The sequence below is a fragment of the Catharus ustulatus genome, chromosome Z (genome assembly GCF_009819885.2).
Source record: "Catharus ustulatus isolate bCatUst1 chromosome Z, bCatUst1.pri.v2, whole genome shotgun sequence".
NCBI classification, from domain to species: domain Eukaryota; kingdom Metazoa; phylum Chordata; class Aves; order Passeriformes; family Turdidae; genus Catharus; species Catharus ustulatus.
The window spans coordinates 38427911-38441910 of record NC_046262.2 but is presented as its reverse complement, the minus strand read 5'-3'; the positions used below and the strand labels follow the sequence as shown (position 1 = coordinate 38441910).

The window sequence follows — 14000 nt, the reverse complement described above, 5'->3', positions numbered from 1 at the left end:
GGAACATAAAAGGAATGGAACAAATAAATCCTGTTTTCTTTCTAAATTAGAGGATAGCTACAATTCTATTTACTGTGGATGGAAGCATAAAGAAAAAATAGGACAGGAAAGGGGATTTGGATCAAAGACCAAAAAAAAGATAAAATCATCTGATGTATTAAGGTAGCTGGTACTCTTAGAAAGTGAAACTGGGTTCATACTAAATAATCAGGGTGTAAGAGAACTTCCACTGTGCACAGAACATCCATGATATGAACTGTCTTGCTGAACAATTAAAATGCAGTATTAGAGGACACCAGTAGCTGAAATCATGGCATATCTCTATACTAAGTCTCTTTAAGGAAGAACTCCAGAGAAAAAGGAGAGGAGCAGTGAGCACAGCAGGAGAAAATAAAGCCTGGTTTTATCAGCTCTTCATCTTCTCCTAAGGATGGGAAAGCAAAACACCTATCATCTCTCTCCTCTCTCCCTACAGCAAACTGATCTGAAAGGGAAACAGCTAAATACTGGCCATAATTTTATGGTCAGTGGTCTGAGATGTAGGACGATAATTTAAATATTCACCCCTTTCTTTTCCATGAGATAGCATAACAAAGCACTGCTGTTTAAAGAAAAAGAAGGTAACTATTCATATCACATGGTCAAAAAGCCAAAGATACATACAGTCTCATATTTTGAGGTACATCTATGCAATTATCACACTTCTAATTCTACTCCAAATGTGCAAAGTCCACTCAGAGTTCTTTTCCACATGCTCCAGCATGCTTGAATGTAGAGTGACTGTTAGTAGAGCCACTTCATGTATGGTTTTGAAGATGTGGGAAAAGATCAAGTCACAGTGGTCATCAATTACTTACAGTAGTCCCTGCAGTTCAGTGAGCTAGTCCACCTTGAGCCTGCCCACATAGTATTTAGAAAGGGCAAGGGAGAATCTTGAGAGCAACTGAAGGTGCAACTATCTTGAATGCTGATACTACTAGCAATGTAGGTGTCAAGCTGTCACCTAGACAAATGGCAGCTGGGCACCAAAAATGTCTGTTAAGTTCTGAGACCTTAAGACCTTATCCATCCTGCCTCTGGGTTACTTGTTTTCTCTCCAGTTCCTTCTGGCGTCCTAAAATCAACATATTATCATGAACTCACTTGACTGCATTATCAATTTTGCAGCAAGGCACTAGATGCCACACAAGTATCCTCGGTATCCTTGAACACACTGCCTAGTTCCATTCATAGGCAGTACAGCAAGTTACAGGGGGGCTGAATTGGCACTCAGTACTTTCCAGGATAAGATCTGAGACTTGGAAAAACTTCAGAAGTAACAACTTTTCATTAGCCTTGACTGGCAGGGAGGATGGTTACTCAAAGGGAAGATTTACAGAGCGCTGGCATGACATTCCTTCAGAAGCAATAAACAAGAAGAAAATACTCAAGAAAAACATTATTTTACAAGTAATATTGAAGACATTCATTCTGAGAAAAAAAAGTTCTAAAAAAACCTTTCTTCAAAATAGTTAAAACTGACCAAAAGCACTATTTCATCACTTCCCTCTATTTGCAATTATTAGCATTAAAAAAACTATACTCACCATCTCCAGGCACTGACATGAAATGAGCATCAACCCGTTTTTCATCCTCTCCATAATCATTCTTTGCCAGTAAGGTATAAGCACCATTATTCAGGTGTGTAGGATTGTCTAGCTGAAGGCAGCCATGGTATTCACTTTGATTGATAACATGTATTTTAGTACAGATGTATTCAGACTCATTCAGTACAGCTCCTTCATAGAACCACTGCAATGTGGGCTTAGGGTTCCCTTTCACAGTGAATGGAATACACCAGTGGTGGTCAGGGGTCGGAGACTCGATAAATGTGATATTTGGTGCAACTATATTGGAAAAAAGAATGAAGAACATCAGAATATTCCAAGCATGTCCTTTCTCCCTTCCTTCTCTCCCTTCCTCCCTCCTTCTCTCCTACCTCCCAAGTTCTTATGGAAATACTTTTCATTCATCAGTACAAAAGTATGTTACTAGATGGAATGGTACCTATTTGAAGGATACTCACACAGGAACATACCTGTTCTGTCTAGAGTATTCTGCTGAAGTGAACTGAAGCCACTCTTTAGAAAGAAATAAAACAAACTAATTTCAAAGACTGAAAATGTGTTAAACCACTTAAAACATGTAAGGTGTAGGAACTTCAGTTACTGGATCACTTAGAAGGAGGAGAGAGACATTTTAGCTTTACTCTGCTGAAAAAATGGTGCACAAGAGTGCTGAAGGAATACAATAGTTTGAAAATATTTAAAATTGGCCAAAAGAAAGTACTACTGGAAAGACACTCAGCTAGGAATCCAAATTTACAGATTATTTTCTTAACAGAATCAAAGACAAAATAGATTACTTAATTCTCTAGATTCTTCTGTCAGGGAAAAGTAATTCTCTACTATACATATTCTCAACCTTGTTCAAACCAACTAAATGTCTCAAGTTTATAGACTTCTTCTCTTTCCCTCAAGAGATTATTCCAACACCTTGCCCATTATTTTCCTTTATATTTGTTCTTAACTACATTCAATCTCTTCTAGTTACACACCCTTTTATCACTCATAACAGTGCCAAGCTCAGAATCTCATTTACACTCTTCAAACATCTCTAGTTTTATGTTCATTCCTATAGTTATTACATGTCCAGTTTCAACCTACAAACCTACATCTATTGTGTTTTTTCTAGTTTACTCTGTCATAAGCACATGCTAAGCAAAATTTGTCATCTACAAAGTGTTTCATTCCAATCTTCAATTAAACAGAGGGTTGCAACGTGTGAAAACATGCTGTACAGTTCATGTAAAATGAATTCAACCTGGAGCTTAGATCTAAGAAACCAGTTCTTCTCTACACTATATGCCCCTTCTCCCTTCCTGGGCCCTGAGAAATAAGGGTACCATTCAAAGCTATGACAAATAAATTTACATCTGACCATGCAAACATTGAACAAACCAGTTGTAGTTCTAGGTAGTAAGAACTTAAAATATGTGTAGTGTCATGTCGTAATTCTACTACCCTTTTGATGCATTCACACTTTGCAATTCCTAAGAAACTTCATGAAAATACACACCATTACAAACCTTCCCACACTGACAGTGCCATTCAGTATTCAGGATTTCAGACCTCTACTTACAGATTCTTTTTGTGGAAGACAAAGCAGTCAGAAATACATTTTTTGCAGAATACAGAGCTGAAAAAAATAAATGCAACAATGGCTGACTGGGCTACTCCTAGCATTAACTGCAGTAGACGGTTCATGTGCCTTAAGGGTTCTCATTTCAACAGCCTGAAGGACCAAAAGTACCCAAAACAGCTCCTGCCAATGCAGTTTGGCCTCCAGGTCTGTATGAAGGCCCACATACGTACAGAATACTGTAAGTTCAGCAGAGACTTGGTCCTCTCCCACAATGTTCTCTGCTACACAGGAAATCTCCAGTCCACTGTCCATTGATGAAACATTCTTGATGGTGAGAGAGGCAGGGTTTTTATTTGTGTCACTCTAAAAATGATCAGAAAAACATATGTGTCAACCACAGCATTAAGAACAAAGGAGAGAGAGGGAATTACTGCCCACACCTTTTATTTTAGAGTATTATCCAAACAGACATAAAACACATACAGAACCAATTCTAACAGTCAGTGACAGCAGATTCAAAGTTGCAAAGTTCTGCTACAAGCGTTTCACTCAACCATGTTTCTTCCCTGTCACTTTCAGTCTGTGCCTTTTTTTACCACTTTATCTCCTCTACATAAATGTTTTTTTTTCATCTAATCATATACCCTTACTCATCCCTCTCTCCTACTTCATGACTGATTTCTATGGTCTATCTCTGCCTGTTCTCTAGAACATTTTCTTCCTGTCTATGTTTTGTTCAACCCTTGCTTTACTCATCCTTTTCTCTCTTTCCTTTAAATTTATGCTTGACATTGCTTCTACTGCTGCCTTCTGAGGCCTACTGTATCTTGACATGCTTTCTATCTCCTTGTTAACCAAATTTCTCTTGAAAGCTTTATTTTCTCAAGAAACATTTCACAAGAAACTGCATACCTTTCACTACCTAAGCTTTTGCCTAAGTACTCTTTTATGTGTTTAAGAACGAGTGAAGTAAGGTAATAATGAAGATTTTTTAAAATCTTGATTCTTATGATTTTTAGAAAGCTCTGTGTCTATCTACAGCCTTAAATGATATACTGACTATACAGCTATGTCACACTGATTAAGCAAATACAGCTGAATTGCACCCCCCACTCAAAAAGCACTAGTAAAGCTAGTTGTTATTCTCATGTTAATAAATCAGGCCCTTCATATGATCTCCAAATAATTATTATTTCTATACTTGAATTTTTCAAAGAGTTAGATTATTTTGTTAAACTGGAAAGGAACCAAAACACACTCCAAAAATAAATAATAACTATGATTATTTTTAAAACTACTTTTGAAGTATACTGTCAGTGCTACAGACAACAGAAACAAGTATCCTAGTATAATTGTGAAACCACAGTAGCTTTAGGTGGCAGTAAACAGGAATATGTGGGAACACTCCTGCATACAGTCCTATGCAAACAGAATTTTGAACCTTGAGATGACAACCCAACTCCTCTTGAGTTCAATGTCCCTTCCATCTCAGTGTGACAGAAGGGGAGGCAGGCGGAAAAGCAAACACCCATTCACACATTTTCCTATTTTGCAATTCTCAGAGCTTAGCAGTGCTCAAAGCTGGACTGAAAGCAGAGGGGCTGAAACACAGACTCGGGGTTGAAATCTAGAGGAGGCAAAATCTAAACAACATCAATCAAGCTATCCATCCACACAGAAATTCAGGACATAAAGGTTAGCTTTGCAGAACCAGAGCCTAGTTTTAACCTTAACCCTCTTTTAAAACAGTTGAGAAAAAAACATGAAAATAAACAAAATAAGCATACGAGATGAAGACAATGAAGGCAGAAACTGACATATGGAAGTGAAAGAAGCCAAAAGAAACTCATAGAAAAGGATAGCTGGGAACGGCAAATAAGGTCTAAAAGGCTCATTCTCATCTGCTGCTGAAAAGACTGCTGTGCTCCATGGCTAAGGCTGTAGTCAGCCTGTGTTGTAAACCCCACTACAATACCACGGTGAAGTTATGCCAGGACAGAATACTCATGGAAAACTGACCATGGCATTTCAAAAACAGGAGGGTTAAAAAATTAGGTGATCTCACTTTTTGAACAGAGTCCCACATTTGTTTTGGCTCCTAGAATTAAAATTTTTCAAAAAATTTTAAAAAGAGCACTACTTGGCAGAGGTTCCCCAAACTGTTTTAATTTCTTGTTCTCGATGATGACTGATGCCTTGATGCCTGTGGGGATTTTTACAGATTGGAGAAAATTTGAAAAATACAACTAGAGCTCTGCAGAGCTCTTACTTACGAAAACTGGAATGAAAGACAGACTACATAAATTCTATACAAGCCTGATATAATGAAATTCAGAAGCAAAGTACAAAAACTATGAGACCCAAGAGGTCCTGTCTCCTCCTCACTGCAGGAAAAGTTTTGGAAGTACACTTCCCACACCTTGTACAGACCAAGAAGCTCTAGGCAGTGTGCACCATCATGAATACCATAAAATTGTAATAAACACAGGTCTTTCCTGCTGTGAAATGATAGCAATTTATGAGGTCAACAACTGCTTATATGCCCCTCCTTTTTCAACATTTCCATCAGAAAAGACAAGCAACACACAGCCTACAAAAACAAAAAATGTTAAGAGCCCAGAAAACAAAATTACCCCACTTAGAATATTTGAATAAGGAAAGATAATCATACATCTTTTAAAAAAACAAACCAGAGCAAAACCAACCTGACAGTCTTTTACGTAAAAGGTTTTCTGTTGCTGCTAAGTATGCTACAGAAAAATTAAACAAGCAACAAAATATTTACAACCAAATTCCAACACACCAAATTATGAAATGAAAATATTATAAAATTACAGAGGCAAAGTTTTTTTCACTATCCATATAGATTGAATTTACTCTTTGTATCAATGATAGTAAGAAAGCCTTTATGTTTCAGTATTCCACCTCCCATTACTTCCAAAAATTTACATTACTCTCATTTACAAGTGAACATCAAAAAAACCAGAGTGCAAATGAGAATCTTGAGAAACAAATGCCTGCCATTCCCCAAAAGTACTCCCACAGTCTCCCTGGATTGAAAGTAACTGGAAGATAAATGTAATCCCAACATTAAATTTCTATTTCATGTCTTAATAGAAACTTAGCTAGAGCTGGACATGCACCTTCATTTCATCCTTCAGCAGGTATCACCTGAATTGTCATGTGTTTGAATACAAACCTTACCTCATGGTTTGAAACAAGATTAGTTACCACCCAGGACACATTTGGGGGTGGCCCTCCAGTAGTATCACAGTACAACGTGATGCTCTTTCCTTCCACCACGGTGATGTTGTAATTGCTTAAGTTTGCTGAGGGCAAGTCTATGGTAGAAACAACAACACAATAACCCAACATGTATTTGTATTTGACAGAATAGATACCATGAAACTCTAATCAAACCATGTAAATCCAAGCACTACATGAAATATTCACTGTAGTCAGTACTATTTAGTCAGGCAGTACAAACAGCATCTTTGGAAATAAAAACTACAATCTTTAGCTGCTATTTATTTTCTGCACTTCCTCTGCTTCACATCCTAAGAAAACATTACTGCACATGGAAATACATTAACTAGTTAATTATAAAGGAATGCATGTCAGGTGCACAAACTGAAATTATCTCAACTTCAGATTTTTACTTAAAAAGAAAAATAAACCTCTTCCTTTACCCTTTAAAATTGGAAATTGTATCTGTCTCTTTAAAACAGCTACAAAGCAACCTCTAGATTCCACTGACATTGTGGTATTTCCACTGTTCACAGCACTGACAGAAAAATCCCATTAGCTCCCAGTATTCCACAAGAGGCTGCAGCCCTCTCTCTCACACAGACATAGCTCAGAGAGAGCAGGGCAAAACCTAGATCTTAAGCTCAAAGGGAGCCAACAGAGAACTTAACAGATTGAACAGGAGAAGGATAGAAGAGAGGGTTAGCAATTGCACAGAGTTCTACTCAAGGCACCTCAACTGATTTTTCTATTGTCCTCAGGAAAGCAGAAAAGCAGTGAGGTGATAGGACTCATCAGGAAACAAGGCCAGGTTTTACAAGAATTAGGACTCTCCCTCCATATTACAGAGCTATAATCGCTCTTTGCCTCATTATACACACTCAAAGCAATGGCAACTTCTCAGAAAGTAAATTTATGCTGAATGTTTACAAAAAAATGAGGAACTATAGAATTACCCTCTCCAAAATAATACTAGCAATATTAGTAGATTTCAGGCACAGAGGAACTCACATTTTGTATTTATTTATGTAGCAAATTACTACGCACTATTCTAGAAATAACGTCTATCTTAAAAGATACAAGGTCATAATTTGAAGCTGCTACACTCTAAAGAATCTTGGTCTCCCTTTATGAGGCATTTCACAGCAACTGTTCTAGACAAATTTTACTTGTAATTTATCATCTCAAATAATCCGGTTTATCTGCTGCACAGGGTATTTATGCATGACTTTGCAATGACTTTTCTTTTTCTGAAACAGCAGCTCTGTTTGGTTGTGTTTTATAGTTGAGAGTACAGCAATTTCATCATGAATTTGTTGGTACAGAAGTTTAGGAGAGACATTTTTCTTTATGTAAAAAATCCTAAACAAATAAATAACCATCAAATCACTGTGAACACATTCATACGTTTGCTGGAGGTTGAACAGAAGCTAGATGTATTGGAAATCTCCCTTAAATTAGTTCAATAAAAAAATAACAGAATGGAAGCAATATAGAAAAGATGATAAATAATTATCCAGATAATGCTTTCCTGCCTAATAAGATTTGAAGATCAGCACAAGTATACGATAACTGCTCAGGCAATTCTCACAGTGTTTTAAGTAATGTGGTAATATGATGCCCATTATAGGCATCATGGATTTCTTCGATTATGTTCACTTTATAAATCATGTGTTGAAGTTTATTGAGACAGAGCTGGAGAGTTTGTATGCCTTGATGCAGTAATCTGTTAGCGAAGGTAGCCATCTGCTCTAGCCTGCTGTGAATTCAGATCTCATCAGTGTCTGTCAACTAGCTGAGCAGGAAATAAAACTAATCTTAGGGAACATTTGGATATTAATTATGCTAGTTGGGGAACAAGGGGAGAAGTAATGAAATAATTTGCTTTATAAAGTTATACTTCCACAACACCTCTAAAATCTATTCCAATTACTCTTGCCAGAACTGAACATGCAAAGAGAATAAAGGTTCCCACTTTTCTTAGCCCAGCCACTTGGGAGGAGGTCTACGTGATAGATTAGCATTTCATTGTGCAAACTGGTACAGTTCCTACTAACACATCATTTCATGTGAAACCTCTCATGCAAGCAAAAAAAAAAACAACTTTTGTCCCTCAGAGCCCTCCTTTAAATAGCTGTTAAGTTTTGAGACAACTTCTTCCTGCAACATGTTTATTTATAGGATAAGCAACTGAAGTTTAATTCCTCTGGTACTGGCTCTGGTTCCCACCCAGAACTAGATCTAGTTCTGTTTATTTGCAGAAAGTGTGCACATGTCATTGTTGGTGTTATATGTCTAATGGAAACAGGTACATCATGCTGCATCCTTACAGAAAGCTATAAAATAATAGTGCTTATATTCTCTATGTTCATAAAGTTACACTAAAAACCAGTTGCAAGCCTCCTGCATCTAAAGAGATACAAATGGAATGGAATGGAATGGAATGGAATGGAATGGAATGGAATGGAATGGAATGGAATGGAATGGAATGGAGTTAGAATTAGAGATATAATAGATTAGAAATCACATCATTGTGTGAGCTTTCTTTTGCTCTTTTTCCCAGTCATAAGATGGGTAAAAAACACAAGAATTGTCTTGGGATTTGTTTTTCCTGGTTATATGTGTAATGTAACTGCAAGCTAATTTTGCTTTTATTTCCAGTGGCACCCAGACTGCTCCACAGCAGCATCCACACTAGTTGAGCTGTGGCTCTGTTTGGGAAAAGCAAGACAGTTCCATAAAGCCTCATCTAGACGCGTGATACATTGCTTTACCAACAAAGCGATGACACTAAGCAGATACTCAGTTTGTATGCCCAGTGTAGGTTGAGACTGGGCATTTATACTGGTCACTTTGACTCATATAGAACTTCAGAGTTATCCAACCACACTGCCTTTACTCCCAAGTTAATTTGATTAAATATAATGTTTTAGATAGTTATCACTTCTGTTGATAGGGATGTACATTTTAAAGGACTTCGTAAACAACAGTTGATACAAACTAACAGATAGTGTACTCAAATACTTTTGTGTACTGCCAGCATAGTAAGATTAGACTGTACCATAAAGGTCTGTACAAGGTTGACATGACATCATCTTTCCACAAGTTTCATCTTGGTATCTGTCAGACAGATTACTCCATGCCTCAAAGCTCAAAACACAGTCTCCTTTCCAAACTTTGATATAATTAATTATTATAACACTAGATATCAGCAATAACCCTGCTAGTACTTGATTGATTTTTCAAGTTTGCTGTATTCTTGGCCCTAACTTTCTGCAGCAATGTGTTGTATACAAGCTTTATTCAAGAGCCACTCTCTTTTACCAGCTCTGGAATTTCTCACTTTTAAGACTATCTTGTTTTATTTTGCTTTTCAATTCCTCTATTTTTTTAATAATCTATTCAAAACCTTATAGTCTCTGCAAAAATGGGAGGACAGAACCTGCAACTGAGAACTTTAAACTGCAATGTAGAGAGTAACACATTTTGATAGACGAAATCATACACTAAAATCCATGTTTCCATTATGCATTGGTGCATAACAGCTTTGTGCTTTCACCTCATACAGAATGTATTTTCTCATATTCAGCATGATTATTCCCAGGAATAGGCAGGTCTGGATTAGACTAAGCAGTCACTTCCCTCACCGCAGTACAAGTAGACAGAGCTAGAGACAAGCAGGAGGAACTCATTTATGTCAGCTGAATCTCTCCAAGTATCACCTCATGCTTTAGAAGAAACAAACACTCCTTAAAGTAGGGCTTGGTGGAGGAGGGGCGTTTACCTTCACAGACCATCATTAGCACAAAAGGATGGCCTGAAGCCATCAGGCAGTGAAACTGTCAAGTATCACTAGGGAATGACTCACATCTTCCCTGTGCATAGCTGGGACTTCAGCAACCACAAAACCAACAATTTGGATGCCATTTTCAAAGACTACTACTACATTTGGCTACACAACTGTCAATGGAAATGAAGAAAATGAATGTGCCTGTTTTCCTGGAAGGCTTTCCAAGTCTTCATGCTACTACTTATTACTTTCTACAGAAAACTTGAACTGACCTTTCTAGAGCCAGACTGTCACTATATATGTCAAAGGAAGGATATGATCTAATAGAGAAATAAAACTCTAGTCTTTAACTCAACTCTTAGCACCAAGAACTTTAGCCAGTATACTAAAGGAACATTTAAAAGAAGGTGGTCTTAAGCCAGAAGAAGCAAATGCACCATTATACCAAAGATACTGCTTCGCGCTCTGCCATTACAAAATTTTTTACAAAATTAATACCAGATTCCCTTTTTCTGCTTCTGCTTTCTCCAGTTCTAGGATTTTTTCAGTTGCTCAAAAACCTTCAAAAATTCTCTCAATATGGTCAATCAGGTTCACTAATACCTAAGAAAATACATGATAAAAAATTAGTAGCTGAGAGAACACTTTAAATTCAATATTGCATTCATTTATGCTATCCTTTGCACACTAAGCCTTTGACTTTCAGTGGCCTCTCAACAAACTCCCAGGAGTCTAGACCTGACAGAGAAACACTAAATGGTTTTCAATATGGCCCATGTCATCTCCTTTTTGCTTGACATGCTTTTGGAAATCAGTTTGTTGTGTGATAAGAACAAGAAGTTACCACGAAAAAAATGACCATTTTTTCTGAATCTGATTTTTAACCAGGTGATTTTAATCCTCACCTGAAATCCTTAACCATCTTTTTAATACATATACCAGACACAGAATTATTAAAATAATACTGAGGTAGCAACCACCTATCACACTGAACCATTCAAGGCAGCCTACAAGAACCACTGATTTACAAAACATCCACTGCAATTCCTAGGGCACACTGATTAAAATCAGTCTACTTTCCTCACATAAGGTTCCAATACATACAGCTAATTACATCACTACAGTACAGCCTGGTAACAACCACTACTTGTACTGTCTGGAGCCTGAAAACAGGTATGAGATTTGTCATAAACTGTCACATGGATCTGCAAATTTCAGAGGTCTTACTAACTCAAAATTGGTTTCAATGTACAGAAAACAGGATATGATGAGTCCTTCTATCATTCTATTGAAATTGTGCTTTGTTTGAAAAGGCAGTAATATTTATAAATTCCAGGAGTCTTTTCCTATGTGCTTTCAAGGGTTAAAATAACCCCCAGCTTTTACAATGAGAAACTTTCTAGTAATTCTAGCTATAATGATAAGAGCTGTTGGATGTGATTGACCTCTTGGGTTTCACTTAACAAAAGCCTGCAGCCAAAAAGCTCTGAGTCAGATTTCCAACTCGGCTGCATCTTCAAAGGACTACAAAAAGGATACCCCAAAAATTTACCTAAAAAGCATGAGTGAAAGAAACACAAGCAATTGTTTCCCATTTCCTGTTGTATCACAGCCACAGAATCAAAATGACCTGCACAGAACATTGCAGAAATCTTGGACACATTGTAACAAGACGATAAACACAGACATATTCAATGAAGATTAAATAAATATATTAGGTAAATAATACACAGAATTATCAGGAAAAAAAGAACATTTAAAACAATATTTCATCTTTCATTTATCTTCTGGAGCCCAAAGCTCCCCATCTCCATTTTCTTCTCTGAAGCTCTAAGATCCCTTTCCTCTCCAGTCTTCATTTCAATACTATGCTCCATCACTTCACTAGGATTTTGCCATCATGAAGAACAAAACTTGTAATTTTCACTGGGTTAAAATGGAAAGTAAAGGTGACAATCTTAGAGGTATAAGAGAAAAATATGAAAATTAATCACACTTCCATGCTCTGCCCACTGTGTGAATGTAAATTTAAAAAATCTGCCATGGATCAAAATTTCTTCAGGTCTTCAGGAGAATATGTAGCCATTGCATAAAGCACTGAATCACCACAGAATAGGCATATGTTTGTCATGTGGCACGGCAAATATTGATGGGAGTTTTCCACAATGACCAAATGTACCAGTGGTACTTTGCACAGGTCTGGCAGAAAGTATTTCTGTCAGGAAGCAGAATGAAAGATATGGCATCTCACTGAGCTTCCCAAATATTTTAAAATACTAAATGAAATCTCCCTCCTCTCATGGCATGCCTAATTACCATTTTCAACTGGGAACCTTAACAGAAAACAATTAAACAAGTACAGTCTCTACCATAAGATGATGTGTCTAATTTAAAGTATGCTTTCTCAGATCAAATGCACTCTTGTTTTTCCTTTAAACACTCCGTCACTCAATTCTTAACTAAAATTTTCACTAGAAGCAAACTTCTTTACATAGAGCCAGCGCATGCCACAGCAAAGACCACAAGACTTGCTAACTCGTCTTCACAACCACAGCAATGAGAACTGTCACGCCATCCAGGGCTTCAAATGTCATCATGCGTGCAGTGCAGCCAAAAACCACCAGCAGATGTGCACCCACACAAATTCATTTGGACACCAAGTTGTCATCTGCAGTCAACCTTTACAGAAGCTCTGAAGGTTGCTGCTGATGTTTCAAATCAGATTAAGGGCTTACATGGCCAAGGTTTAAATCACCTCCTTAACTTCTTCCATGAACTTTTCTTTTAAGACCCCTAGGTGTAGTCTGGATCCTAAGAGGAAGATGCCAAATAAAATAGGATCTTGCATTTTTTTAACCTGGTCCCCAGTAATAATACAAACACTTTGTCTGCAAGAATTTTGAGATGAAGTGTTTTTATAGGAGCTATCAACCTTATCCACCGTTCTCTTGCTAGCAGTATCATGAAGGCATCCAAGCATGTTTTCTGAATGGCTAAGGAAACTAAATTGCATCTAGAGAAATTCTTCTAACATGGCATTTAAGCTTCAGCTGATCCACAACAGCTTTCAAAAGAAAACCAAAGACAGGTAGTGCCATTAGGCTGAATATGTCAGCCACAAGCTTAACAGAAGAACTGAAAGTTAAAGAGCCTTTGAAGTGTAAGTTAGGGAGACCCAAACCAGCTTATGCAAACCTCTAACAATTGGCTTCTTATTCACTAAGTATATGTAATGCAGTTGCAACTCTTGTTTCACTGTCTGCAGAATTTAATGTGTGTCCAGAAAATACTCAAAATAATGCTGACCTATCTAATGCTGCAACATGATCAACACGTGATTCTGAAAAAGGAAGGTTTTCAGATAACATCAAAAAAGTAAAATCGTGGGTTTCACTTGTGGTACCTGGTATAGCATATGCCAAGTATATTACTGAAGGGTTGTCCGGAAGAAAAAATTCCTCTTTTAAATAAAACAGCACTCTTTTTAGACTTTAGGACAGAGTTATCTAGACATCAATCTTCGCCTAGACAGAGAAAAGCAAGAATACCACCAGAAAAGAGTCAAAGTGTTGTTCTTCTTAGCAGATCAGTACTCCACACTTACATGGCTGTGTCAAGTCAGGCACAGAGAGTACCTCTGTAAACCTGCACAATGTCATGAGTTCAGAGACATTTATTTTGCTTGGATAATGCTTTATTTCTTTATGTTTCTAATCTACTTTGTATTACAAATCTCCTTCATTGGCATTAAAGAAAAACTGCAATCAGAATATCAAACAAA

At 37.2% G+C, this 14000-nt stretch overlaps 1 protein-coding gene across 10 annotated transcripts in view; it reads right to left on the bottom strand.

Moving 5' to 3' along the window:
- Positions 1 to 14000, bottom strand: part of NTRK2 (neurotrophic receptor tyrosine kinase 2) — a 203304-nt gene that overhangs the window by 156276 nt on the left and 33028 nt on the right. For all 10 annotated transcript variants that reach the window (XM_033085346.1, XM_033085343.2, XM_033085353.2 and 7 more), the window contains exons 6-8: positions 6388 to 6524; positions 3414 to 3546; positions 1587 to 1886 (exon numbers count right to left, since the gene is read on the bottom strand). In XM_033085346.1, coding sequence (XP_032941237.1) covers positions 1587 to 1886; positions 3414 to 3546; positions 6388 to 6524 — 570 coding nt within the window. The remainder of the gene's footprint in view (positions 1 to 1586; positions 1887 to 3413; positions 3547 to 6387; positions 6525 to 14000) is intronic.